Source organism: Scomber scombrus, chromosome 8 (genome assembly GCF_963691925.1).
Source record: "Scomber scombrus chromosome 8, fScoSco1.1, whole genome shotgun sequence".
NCBI classification, from domain to species: Eukaryota; Metazoa; Chordata; class Actinopteri; order Scombriformes; family Scombridae; genus Scomber; species Scomber scombrus.
In genome coordinates this window covers 13,008,706-13,022,540 of record NC_084977.1, presented here as the reverse complement: position 1 = coordinate 13,022,540, position 13,835 = coordinate 13,008,706, and the positions used below count along the sequence as shown (strand labels likewise).

The window sequence follows — 13,835 nt, the reverse complement described above, 5'->3', positions numbered from 1 at the left end:
AGCGAAATTGTCATTTTTAAAAAATCTCCATGCTGTCCTTTTGAGAAGATTCCCTTTCCTTTTGCACCCCTCTCTTTACCTTACTGTTTGTCCTGTGGTGTCAAAGTCATGCTCTGAGGGTCATACCACTATCAGAGCAGAGGGGTGAACCTCAACATTAAGAGGCGAGGAACGGAGTCATGAAGAGAGTGTTCTCCTCTTTTTTTTTTTAACTCTCTCTGTATTTTTTCTCTCTGTCTCTCTCTTTAGTCAGCTGAATGACATCAGAACATTGAATGACAGTGAGAGAGGACAGACAGGGTAAGGTTGACCGGGACACGGAGTCTGAGGGGATAATTTATTCCAGTTTACTGTTGGAGGAAATGGGTTTTCAGAGAGAGCTTGCAGTCAGGGCTCATGTATTTCACCTCACTGGCCACTGGGGGTGCGCTCTCCCATGTTCTTCACTAGAAGGTGGCTGAAGTCAGCCAGTTCTCCCAGCCCTCGAGGCCCGTGCATGTCTGGCCTGATGAGGCCCTGGCGCTGATAGGGCGCTCCATTGTTGCTGTTGTAGTTGAGTGCCTCGTGACTCCAGCGAGGCTCCCCATAGTCCATGTGGGGAGTGGGAGCGGAAACAACCCTCCGTCGGTCGGGGGAGTCCTGTGGCGTGGCGGGGTAGATGTATTCTCCCGCTGAGTTCCTCAGGGTGCCGGTGGTACGGCCGCCACCGTGCTCCCCTCTCTGGGTGGCTAGGATCAGATAGCGCTGGCGCTCTGTGTGCGGGGGCAGCACAACCTCACCTGGGTCCTCTATCCGGACCATCCCTCCACCCCCTCCACCTCCGTGCAGGAACTTGGAGCTCAGGTAGATGACAGAGTTGTTGGGGCAGGGAGTCCCCACAGCAGTGAGGAAGGTCTGGCTCTGGTCCCAGTCGGTGTCTGGGAGACGCATGGCCCGTTTCTGCTGCAGCGGGGTCTGCTCTGGGGTGGGCAGCAAGCCTGGGTCCATCTCTCCTTTTGGCCAGCCGTTTGGTGTGACAAAGGGGTTGTCTGCCTGCGAACGGCGCCTCTCACCACCGCTGGTTCTTGTTACGCTCATTACTGACCCGCTGCGGCCCTGCCCCAGCATGCTCTGCTCTTTGTCACTTTTGCGGCGGGCGCCGCTGGCTCCAGCACCGCGGGAATGGCGGTGGCGGTGACTCATGATCCAGCAGACTGTCAGGCCAGAGAGGATGGCTCCTGTTGTGAAGGCTGAAACTGCAGACACCACCAGCAGGTTTACAGACACCAGGCCATCAGGCTCCTCGATGAAACTCTCTTGGAGAAGCATTCCTAGTAAAACACAGGAAGAAAAGAGAGATATAATCACACACACACACACACAAAAGGCCATCAGTCAACTGGCGGAACCATCTAAAAAGCATCAGTATTTCCTGTATTAAACATGTGGGAGTTAACAAACGGCGAGACAAAATGGCCTATTTTCTCTCTCCCCTATGTGGGTGGGAATGATCACATGCTTTCCAGCCAAGGTAGCTCTGGCTAATTGCCTTCATTACGTAAAGTGGATGGTGATTTTAATAGCTGTAATAACTGTCTTCCTGATTGAGAATAGCTCTCAACCCTAACATGTTTCACAACATTAGCTTTATGGGGCGAGATGCCAAGATGCCATTAATATTGAGTACTAATTCAGAAATTTCATACAGATGTACGCATTACATAAAAATCAGTTACACTTCTCATCAATGTATTCTGATTTAAAACGATACCAACTAATCTTATATTTAACACCCATGTTATCCTATAATATGTTGGTTCATGTAGAAATAAAGAATATGAGCCCAAACTTAATTCCCTTACTGAGAATTTGTTTTAAAAATTTACTTTTTTGCTCAAATTTGCTTATATTGTTCTTTTTTGCATCTGTATAAGTCTTTGCAAGGATGAACATAAGGCACTGTGTTCTGCAGACAAGACCATGAATTTTAGTGTTTTTTTGTATAAGAACATGAGATGCACTCCCTCTGAGAGAATGGTTTATGAATTATTGAAGATATTAATACAGCAAGACCACAGCACGGGCTTCCACGGATCAATTAGGAAAATGCCGGAAGAAAAGTTGTTTTTTTTTTCTGTGTGAACTCCAGGGACCAACACCAACGAATACAATGAAATTGTGCCAAGGGAAGCAGATTGAAGAGAAGCAGAGGAAGGAAAGCAGAGGGTATTGCAGAGAGAGAGAGAGAGAGAGAGAGAGAGAGAGAGAGAGAGAGAGAGAGAAAGAGAGAGGTTGCCTAAAGCAAACGGGAACATTTGGGGCCTTAGACAAACATAGTAATAGTTGTTAAATTACAACAGCGATAGTGGCAGAAGGAGGACTGTCTCCACAAGGACAGCGAAATAAATCCTTTCGCGCAGAAAATAAATGGAAGTCATTAATAGACATTGGGAGCCACTTACTCACTTACCCACAACACAGACAAGGAGAAGGGCAAATAATGGGAGAAGGAATGAACATACAGTAAACATAAACAAACATACTTTTATTGTCTGACAAATTCATTTTTAATGGCAATATATGGAGCTGCTGGTTGTGGTACAAATTCGCCAGTACAATCCAGTCTGGTGGTTAATTAATGTGGCTTGTGGCTTTGTAAAATGAAATGTTACTTTACACATTGACAATAAGCTGCAAGACGCTACTGAACCGCTGTTAAGTGCCAGCGGTGCTTTTTAGAACATTAAAGGGGCGGTTCACCCAGACACACAGTAAAATCATTGTCTATACTTACCCGCAGGGCAATCAATCCCTCTGTCAAGTTTCAAGGGATTTTTTTGAGGTTTGAGCATATCTGATTGCCCCAACATGATAAGGTTCAACAATGGTTTGTGTGAGTAAAGCACGCACACTCAGGCGCGCGCACACACACACACACACATATACAAATCACCTTTGAAAAACTCTACAGCAACACTTCCTTTCAAATACGATGACACAGCTATGAAAGAAAAATGACAGGCTTTGTTTTTAACAGCTCTTTCCTTATGTGAGGAGTTGCTGAGGGTTGCACTTATACACTGTAGAAAGTAGCTCTCAATGAAAACACACAAGTACAAGAATGAAAACAAATACAAAATACAACACTGACAACAAGAGTCTCCAGTCGTACTAGTGGCTGTGTGATGCTGTACTTTGATCGTAAGACACACGTATTTCAACTAGTTCACATGCTCACAAGCCACACCTGGCATTTCTCATGCTGAGAAGTGATGAAGCCCACCGCACAGAAATTGCAGATGAGTTGGAAGTGGAAGAGCAAGGTCACATTAATACGGTAGGTAACCATCAAAATCTGCCACAAACACTTACAACACTCAACACCATTCATAAGCTGAAAGACACACACACACACACACACACACACACACACACACACACACACACACACACACACACACACACACACACACACACACACACACACACACACACACACACACAATTTTCATTTCTATTTGTGCTGGTCAATTATTATAAGTAACTAATTAAATAATTGGGAGAACTGGATGGGGCAGAGGGGCCGCTGCGGCCAAGTCAAGTCAAATTCAGTACCTGTCCCAGGACTGCAGATGGGAATGAGCTGTTAGCTAAATCTGGTGTAGAGCACCTTTTATCTTTTTTGAGATTAATGTTTTTTGTACATGGTCCCTGATATGAATACATTTAAATTTTTTTTAAAGTAGGGTTCCTCCACTTGGGACCATGACTGTCTGCACAAAATGTCATGACAATCTATTCATTTCTGTCTGGACCAAAGTGATGGACTGTCATTGCAATCCCTTAAAAAAAATTCTGTCTTTTTTTGTCAAATCATAGAAGTAAAACCTTGAACTAAAAGCTCCAACAATGACGCATAGTTAGTAAGAAGGACGGAGAACCCTCGTCTGTGTTTTTCTGTTCTTTATTCAGACAGTGAGTTAATTACTGGGCTGTAGAATATAAATTAAATGTAGTGAGCCTCACACTCTTCAATTATAATTACATTTTTGAGTTTGACCAATGGATCTTCCGCTCTACCAATGCCAGTCCATACACTGACACAAGTTAGCTGTTTCCATTGACTGAAACCCTGTGTTAATCAACTGGCCTTATTGGTCAATCAATGTCCTTTTGAACACTAATTAGTCCTTTATCACTAATCCAATAAGCTCAATGATACACATGGACACAGGTCTTAGTTACAGCCTGTTAAATATGTGACACGGACAGTTCAGTTCACGTCAGGCAAATCCTATCAGCGGGATTACATTCAGTCTTAAAGCGAAATATGATTCTTATTTGTTTTTCATTTCTCTATTTGCTAGATGCCATGACCTCTTCTTCCCTCAATTCCTTTTTTACTTATTTTATCTTTCTCCTCCATTAGACCATCACCGCTTCTGAATATTAATCTTACAATAATTCATTTTGATCAAATTGGGAAAAGTTTCGGTTCTTTTGAAGTAGCCAGGTGGCTTAAGTTATGCATTTGAAAGTGTTTATTTACATGAGTATTAAGGTTCATTTAGGAGGTTAGTTTTGTCCAGTGGGATGTAAAAAATGTATTGCTCAATATCTTGAATTTGCTCTGAACACAGATGTCAACTCATAATTCGGATCTCACGCCATGTCTTTATTCACTTCATTCATTCATGCTGTCATGCAGCCAACTCGTGGTTACACAGGCTAACCAACACAGTCTTTGTGTATTCACTGAAGCACCCATGTTCTTCCATGTTTATACTGATTTTGGTATTTGCTCTTTTCTCCTTGGGCAGATCCAAGCACACTGTTGGCATCTTTGTTAGAGTAGCGTAAAGTTAGCCCTGATTTTTGGTTGTATTTATTTTCAACTTTCAGATCAATATTCAGTTTTCAGTGACTGCCACTTTCAATTGCACTATCGCTCCTCCCTTCGATAAAAGGAATGTTTTCTGTGGGAGCAGCAAATGAGAGACAAAGAAGCATTTGGAGGTTACAGACATGTTCATCTGTCCACACACGCACAGTGCGGGGGAGTTTGAAAAGTCCAGTAATGAATTGATTCATGGCTGGATATTATTTTTGTCAGTAAACTGCAGCCTTGATAACATTGTAAACAAAAATGAAGCGCTGCGACCGCAGAACATTCGTAACAACACGTCAACATAACTGGGAAAAACCGCAGATTTCCTCTCTCACACATCACATCTGGAACTGTTCTTGCTATACTCAGCTGCAGAGGTTGTAGATATTTCTCTACAACATTTTCCTCCACTGTGGTCCAGGGTTGGTGTGTGGCACTTTAGATTAAATTCTGCACAGTGCAATAATACTGCTGTCATCTTCATGCAAGGGGAGAAGTCTTGACGTGCGTGTGTGTGTGTGTGTGTGTGTGTGTGTGTGTGTGTGTGTGTGTCTGTGTGTGTACAGACATTTTTGCTGTGGGAAGGAGACAGACTAGCCTTGCTAAACTGTATTTTTCTGACATGGACACTGAGATATGTTAATTATGTCATAATTTTCTTTTTTTCTACACACATCTGTCTTTCTCTGATTCACAACACGTAGAGGGAATCTTAAGCCAGTGGCAATAAGCTGAAAATGACTGTGAAAATGAAAGGGCGGATGGATAAAGGTTTTGGAGGTGTGTGTTTGTGTGACAGCAGACAGGTTTTTCCTGCATCCTACTGAGAGTTGACAGTAGAGGCAGCAGCTTGCAACACTCTCTCCTTCCTTCAACTCCTTCTCTCCTCTTCCAATTCCCGCTCACTTATTAAAGCTTAATAGAAGCCAACGGGCCTGCCTGTCAGCCTGACGCACACTGAGCTGCTTGTCTTGGAGCTTCCAGCTCCAATTACAGGGTAACAATAGAGAGGAGAGGAGAGGAGAGGAGAGGAGAGGAGAGGAGAGGAGAGGAGAGGAGAGGAGAGGAGAGGAGAGGAGAGGAGAGGAGAGGAGAGGAGAGGAGAGGTAGTTAGGATTATACAGGTCAAGGGAAAATAAAGAAAATGGAAGGAGAAGTGACAAGACATGAGGACATGAGACAAAAGAGGAGGAGAGATGAAACAATAGCGGCGAGAAGGTGAGAGGAAGGTGTAAGTGAGGATTAAAAAGGTGAAGAGGAGAGAGTAAAAGAAAGAAGAGAGCAGTGTGGAGGAGAGAAGAGGCCTAATTAGTCTTACAGTAGATGGAATGGCTCTGTTGAAAGAAACACTGATAGGATATTTGTGTGTGTGTGTGTACATATATATATGTGTATGTGTGTATATATATATATATATATATATATATATATAAATACACACACACACACACACATACATAAATATATATAGGTATTCACCAGTTAACTGTCACATTCAAAGAACAGAGAAGTTTGCACACAGTTTCATTTTTCCTTTGGTATTGGTTTTCTTTTGTCTCTAGCCCACAGTCATCTGTCCTTTCATACCCCGGTATCGTCCTTCCCTCCCTCCAATCCTCTTGTTAGCTGTTAATCCTCTCTCTATATCGCTCTTTCTTACCCGCCACTCCTTTGATCACCAGGGGTGGCAGCATGATGGGAGTAATGGCTTAAAAATTCAAAAGAGGAGTAGAGAAACTTTAATGCGTACTCTTTCAAATCAAGGTCACTACTGCGCGATCAAATTTAACATCAACGTGATGTTTCTGTTACATGGCGTATGTGACAGCTGTGGTCGTGTTAAGGGGAGTGATTTTTTTCCCTCATGTCTCCCTCCCTACTTCTGTTCTGCCGGTGAGTAAGGGAAATGAATGAAAAGCCCTGCTAGCTCCATGCCAGTTGTTAAACATTTCCCTTGATTAGAGCACTGGCAGAAGACTCCATGTATCTGCTCGGTCCATGCTCACAGTTTGGCTGCTTTAGACAATTGCCTTGTGAACATATGTGCGTCAGATAAAGAGAGAGAGCTAGATGAAGGCGAGGAAGATGATTTTTTTAACCCGGCATCAGTGATGTTGATGTTAATTAGAAGCATTCATCCAAATACGAATACAACTTGGGTCTAAGTTAGGTGGTTTTGGCCGTCATTTCTATTGGATATTTTAATACTTACTAATTACTAATAATAGTAATTGCTGGAATCTGGGAACACTGCACCGTCACGACAATGAAGTCTGACAAGCCAATAAACATCAGCGTTAAGACGATCAGACAAGCTGACAGTTGGATTAGAGTATCTAAACCACTGTATTTGGAGGTAAAAGTGGAAATGAGCACACTTGAAATCAGAGGGCGTAGGTTTGGTTTTAATTTTAACAATTTGTTTTGTTAGACGGCCAAAGTAAGTAAGTCTTTTCCCTGTTTACACACAAACATTGTACACATGAGGAGATTGACTCTGTTGTGTAACTGTTTTATTGATGTATTTTCTATTATAACTTGCCTAAAACAGGACCTTGTATATTCTTTTCGCTTTTTACATATATTTACATTTTATTAATTCAATTTTAATACTAAAATTAATATTTAAAATTGACATGATAAAAAAACAAATGCATAAAAACCTGTAGCTAATGTACTACTCTGTTTAAACCAACTCTCTGCTGTAAGCCAATATTAAATCTTACCTGAGATGCTATGGCTCTCTCCTTCTTTCAGTTTATTGATTTTGGCTGCAAATCAAGTTTCCTGCTCCTAATAAACTGTTTGATTGATAACAGGACATTCTTAATAGCTAAGCTTGGCTGTAACTGACACTGGTTCTTCTTTAAAGAAGGACCTGGTGTTGTAATTTGCAATTTATTTATTTATTTTTTGGGGGGGGGGGGGGGGGGGGGGGGGGGTTTCACCAGGAGTAATAAAGTTTTTTGATTTGACATTATGAAATGGGCAATATTCACAAATCAGCTAACAGCACTGAAAAATAAAACTACATCATAGTATCAACTGACTGATTTTAGTTTTGTGGGGCAAAGAACCTTTTAAATTCCATGATGTTTGAAATGTTTAAATTATAAACACTGACCGCTTCAGATTCATCATTTATCACAGTTCTGCTCCTGAAGTGCAGCTTTGCCAGATCATCCAGTCAGGTATGCTCCATATCCATCTCTGTCACTCTTTAACATAATAGCCCCTTTTATTTTGTAGAAAACACACAAACCTGCCATCTCTGCATAGATCTTATCTGTAACACTATGTGGAGTTAAAATCATTTGATATCTGTAAAAATATTGGTTGGGACAATTCAGGAACTCCTTGACCCTACCGTCCATCTCCAACTGCTTTGATCCTAATGGCAATCTTTCATTGCACAGGATTCATAGGATTCACCAGCTATAACAAATTTAAACATTGGTGATCCCACATTGAGCCCTTTTCCGACAGTCAGCTGGGCAATCTGTGTATTCTTGCAATGTTTAATATAACCTTATTATTATTAATATAAATGAAGACCAAAACTACCAGAACAACATCCAGGTTGCAATTAACTGAAATTATTCTTCATGGTAATTGTGTTTAACCGGGCTCTACGCTGTTGTGATTACTGTCTGGAGGTATTCGCCACTTTAGATGTCAGCTAATTAATTTGGGAACTATTTGGAGCTGCCTACAGTTCGATAAGTTCCTTAATCAAAAGCCAGGCGAGGGAACTTTTATGCAGTTTGAGAGCTGGAATACATGTATTAGAAACACAGCACATCAAAACAGAACAAAGAGACTTCACAGCATCCCCGTGGACCTGTCGATGCCACGAGCGCACACTTCTGAGCTTGATAGGTTACGACTGTGTCAGCGTACAGCCACTGATCTGAGCTTTCATCTCCAGAATCCAACATTTCGCTGCATGGTAATGTGTTTATGCACACAGTGATGGCGGGGATGCACGTGGCAAAACATGTGTGCCGTAGTGTGAATAAAGACGTATGAATATGTGTGTGTGTTAAGAAGTAAGTGTGCGCACCCATGGCTCAGTGATTTTGCTCATTATCCTCCACTCCTTTTCCTCTGTTGAAAGACTGCAGGCACTATTTTGTCTCTTGTTTTTAGCACATCTTCCTCCTTCCCTCTGTCTTACCCTTATTTTTCTTTTATACCATCCCCATTACTTTTCTCTCAGCCCATACAGTATATAGCTCACTTTATTTTTTCCCCCTCTCTGGATCTCTGCATCTGTCTTTGTCACACATAAACATGCAGCATACCTCATGTTGTGAGCTGTGAAGCAAACACCAATGTGTGTTCAAGGATGGAAAGAAACTGAGAAAGAATTAACGGGCTTTAAAAAGGACGCTGTAATGCTCCGTACTTGGAATAAACCTTGCTAGCTCGTAAACCATGTTTACTCTCGGGATGCTTGTAAAACCATTTACAGTCCATCCCTGACAGTGTTTTCAGAGCACGGCTAAGGAAAGCTGCAGGAGAATTCTGCACGACTCCCTGTTAAAAAATATATATTTATATATAAAATCTCCCAACCTCAGTTCCTGAGGGCCGGTCAGACGTGCCTGACTGATCAATATGTTAAAACATTTATGCACACCAGCCATGTGTTTGCAATTAAAATTCCATAAAATCTCCACGAAAAAAACCTGCAGTTAATAGATTCAGGTCTATTAGCGAGGGCACATCAGGCTTTTGGTTGGCTCAGAGTCAAGGTTTGCGATGATGACTGCATAATTACATACCTGCACAACTCTCTTGCGATTTCTACCTTCCACCCCTCACTCTCTCCCTGCAGCTATCATAATTTTTTACTTGTCTTCATCTAGGTTTCTTTCACAGTTTTCCTGCTCATAGAAAAAATCTCTGCTTGGGGTAAACGGAGTAAGTCTAGATTTGCTTTGGGTAGCATGTTAAAATCATCACAGGGGGCAGACTCCCTCCCGCTGCTATGTAATCAAAAGCTAAAGGACATTTTTTTTTTGCTTCGTTTCCCATAAACCTTTTTTTCACAGCCTATGCACACGTGTTGCTGTCAGGAATGTTGCTCTTTGAATTTGTGGAGTCAATTATATCAGGAGACCTTATTTTCCCAATCCGGTCAACCTTTAGCGAAAGGCAGCTTAACAAGGGGGCGAGTCTGTCAGCAGTTTCAGCTGCATCCAATCCAAACAAAGCAACTGGGCTGTGGTGGACACTGTGGTGAAATAAATTGTTTTCCAGAACCTTTTTTTTTCTATGAGAGTCCATGTGTGTGTGTAAATGGACATGTGTGGATATTTCAGTAGGACATATTAATTTCCCCCATATCCTATGACTTATATGTTACGGTGTTGGCTGTCCTTTCGTTAGGTATTCTCATTTTAGGTGCAAAGCCAGAAGCACACTGTGGAGAGCAAGAATAAATATTCACAAACATGTCATAGGCAATAAATTGGCGAGCAGGCCCACATAGCATTAGTCTAACGATCTGCCCAGAGGGTTCATATCTCTCATTCCCAAATCATGAACCAGGCAATTTCCACTTAATCTTTCTCACATGCTACATCCATATATCACATCACAGCTATCTATGGTGCTATACTGTACGCCCACCAGCTGAAAACACATGCCAATTTGTTTTTATGTTAACACCCCCATTGCTGAAGTGTTGGATTCATTCCTGAAACAAATTTCCGAAGGTTTAACAGAATGAGTAAACCATCAGGCCTCATGTCAAGGCTGTACACCATCTGGGTGGCTGATTGAAACTGCTCTCACCCCATTCCTTCAGCCACCCGCCTGCTCTGTTAATTTACAGACCGTTCTTAATGAAATGTCTCTGCTGTGACACAGGCCAAGGCTGCGCAGGTCGACGTGCCGATCAGACCACATCCAGAGCTGAACAATCGCTCACATTCACAGTGCCTGTCAGCTGACCTGGACTGAAGAGAGTTTAAGGTGATCAATACTGAGGTGCTGCAACAAACCACGGGGTTGAGAGAGACAGGAAGAGTCTGAGTGTTAGACACAGAGAGAGACAAAAAATAAAAGGTGAAAGAAGTAAAGAAAACATAAGCAGGGAAGATGTGTTGAGGGAAGAGATAAGTGAAGTGAAAGAGAACGAGATTGAGACACAGAGTGTGACTGAGCGAAACGTGTGTGAAAAGTGAGTGTGAAAAAAGCACAGTAGTGTTATTGAAGTGTTGCAGAAAGGAGGAAAAGTGTTGTTTGATGCAGGGAGTTAGGGGAACTCACCATGGTCGATCTCTGTCTGAATGATGGACAGAAAAACAATCCCCAGTGGTCTGAGCAGAGAGTAGTTACAGTACTCTGGATGTCACGCTGCAGGACTCTGTTAAGGCAACATGCATAACCTCCAGATCCTGCCTGCACTTTACTGGACAACTATTACTCAGACCTGGTCACAGACCTGCCCCAGGCCCTTATTCTTCATCTCTGTGTGTGTGTGTGTCTGGTGTTAAATTCTGCAGATAGTGAGATGACATTGGTTTTAACTGGTAATTTGTATTGTCACAGTCACAGTCATAGTGTGTAGTTGTGTGTGAAAAGACTCTAGGTCATGTTGCACTCACTCACATGTACCCTTTTCTTTTGGATGGTCGGCATCTGGATCTCACCTATCTTTTTTTTTTTTTTTTTTTTTTTTTTTTTTTTTTTGACCATTTGGTGTTAACTTTATTAGTATTGTTTTTCACAGTGGCCCAAAACCAGGCTTTTTTTTTTTTTTTTTTTTTTTTAACTTTTTATTTATCTACGTACATGAACAAAGAACATGAGATCATCATGGGAGGTACAGTTAAAAACAAAATATTCTATAACACATACATACACACACATACATCATAGTCAAATGTCACACTATTCAAGGTGCATATTCAATCCATTTTTCCCAGCGTTCCATACACTTCTCCAACTGAAGTCTTAAAACAAAAGTGAGTCTCTCCATACAGTAAATTTCGTGAATGATCCCGTGCCACTGGATCAGTGTTGGAGGATCTAGTTGCAACCACTTTCTGGTTATGGCTTTCCTACCACTTGCCAGAAGAATCTTAAACAGGTACCTGTCCGTATGCAAGACTGTTTTTGGAATTTTACCGAGATATAAAATAACAAACGAAAAATCTAAATCCACCCCTATTATTTTATTTATCTCGGTTGACACCTCCTTCCAAAATAGCTGGATTTTCGGACAGGCCCAAAAAACATGAAAATGGTTAGCCATAGGGGTTCCACATAGTCTCCAACAAAAGCCTCGGCTCTGTGTGCCTGTTCGTAGTGCTGTTAATTTAGGAGTTATGAAAAATCTCACTACATTCTTCCAGCCGAACTCTCTCAAAGATCTCGAATTTGCAGTGGTCGCTTGTGTCTCACATATTTCTATCCAGGTCTCTTCTGATATTTGTGTTTCTGACTCCTTCTCCCATTTTTGTTTAATGGATAACGTAGAGTGATTCTTAGAAGCTTGTATACTTCTGTATATTCTTGAGACCAACTTTTTATTATCTTTCTTTTCATATGCCTCATGAAATATAGAAATTAAATTGTATTCCTTCTCCTCCTTGATTTGTAATTTTTTATTATAATAGTCTCTGACTTGCAGGTATCTATGAAAGTCCTGCTTCTCCAGTCCAAATGTGGCTGAAATTGACTCATAACTCTGAAATGTACTGTTTGAGATGAGGGAACAAAAGGACGTGATCCCTCTCCTAACCCACTGTTTAAAGCCCCCGTCCAATCTAGCAGGTTCAAATACTGGATCATACGCTATCCAATTCAAGACTCTAGCCTGTTTCTCTATTTGTAACTTCCTCAAAACCTTAAACCATAGTTTCAGAGTGAATACAGTCCACTGATTCAAACTGTTATAATATTTTTCTGCTTGGTTTTTGTTTCCTATTATAGATTGTATTGGAATTTTTAACTGTGTAGTTTCCAAGCATTTCCATTTAGATTCATAATTTGGAGAGCACCAGTATACTAAGGGTTTCAACTGTGCAGCATAATAATAATCCTGTAAACATGGTAAAGCTCTCCCTCCCTTCTCTTTTTTTAGCTGCAGAGTCTTGAACTGAACCCTAGGTCTTCTACTGTTCCAAATGAACCTGGAGATCCAGGCATTCCACTCATCAAATTGTTTTTGGGGTACCTCTAGAGGCAGAGACTGGAAGAGATAAAGAAGCCGTGGCAACACGTTCATTTTAATGATTTCTATTCTATTACTCATATCCAGTGGAAGGAGGGTCCATCTAGAAATATCAGATTTGATCTCTTTATTAATGGGGCCGTAGTTATTTTCAAAAAGTTTTGACATATCTTTAGTAAGGTTTATTCCTAAATATTTTATTTTGGACGAGTCCCATTTAAAATTGTATTTCCCTGTAATATCTGGGTGGGGAATATAGTTAAATGTGAGGGTTTGGGTTTTTTGAATATTAAGCTTATACCCAGAGTATAAATTATATTTTTTTAGCAGGGACATCAATTTAGGGATGCTTGAGTCTGGGCTTGTAATAAAAAGCAAAACATCATCCGCGAACATACAAATCTTATGTTCTTCTCCTCTAATCATAGTCCCCTTTATCCCAGAGTCCTCTCTAATTGCTTGAGCGAGGGGCTCAATAAATAACGCGAATAGGGTCGGACTCAGGGGACAGCCTTGGCGTGTCCCTCTTTCCAAATGAATAGTTCGTGACAGGTGTCCATTTACCCTGATCCTGGCCGTTGGAGTAAAGTATAGCGCTCTAATACATTTAATAAAACCATCTTTGAAGCCAAATCTTGCAAGTACCCTGTATAAATATTCCCAACCCACCGAGTCAAATGCCTTTTCAGCATCTAGGCTGACTAACATTGCACTGATATTTTCTGATGTAATATGACTCACCACCTGTAGTGTTCTCCTTAAATTATCCTGTGTCTGTCT

General features: G+C 41.4%; 1 protein-coding gene across 1 annotated transcript in view; it reads right to left on the bottom strand.

The window, feature by feature from the left end:
• Positions 1–280: 280 nt before the first annotated feature.
• sema6bb (sema domain, transmembrane domain (TM), and cytoplasmic domain, (semaphorin) 6Bb) overlaps positions 281–13,835 on the bottom strand; it is a 123,344-nt gene continuing 109,789 nt past the window's right edge. Inside the window, exon 17 of the mRNA XM_062424349.1 lies at positions 281–1,310. Coding sequence (XP_062280333.1) covers positions 409–1,310 — 902 coding nt within the window. The 3' untranslated portion in view covers positions 281–408. The remainder of the gene's footprint in view (positions 1,311–13,835) is intronic.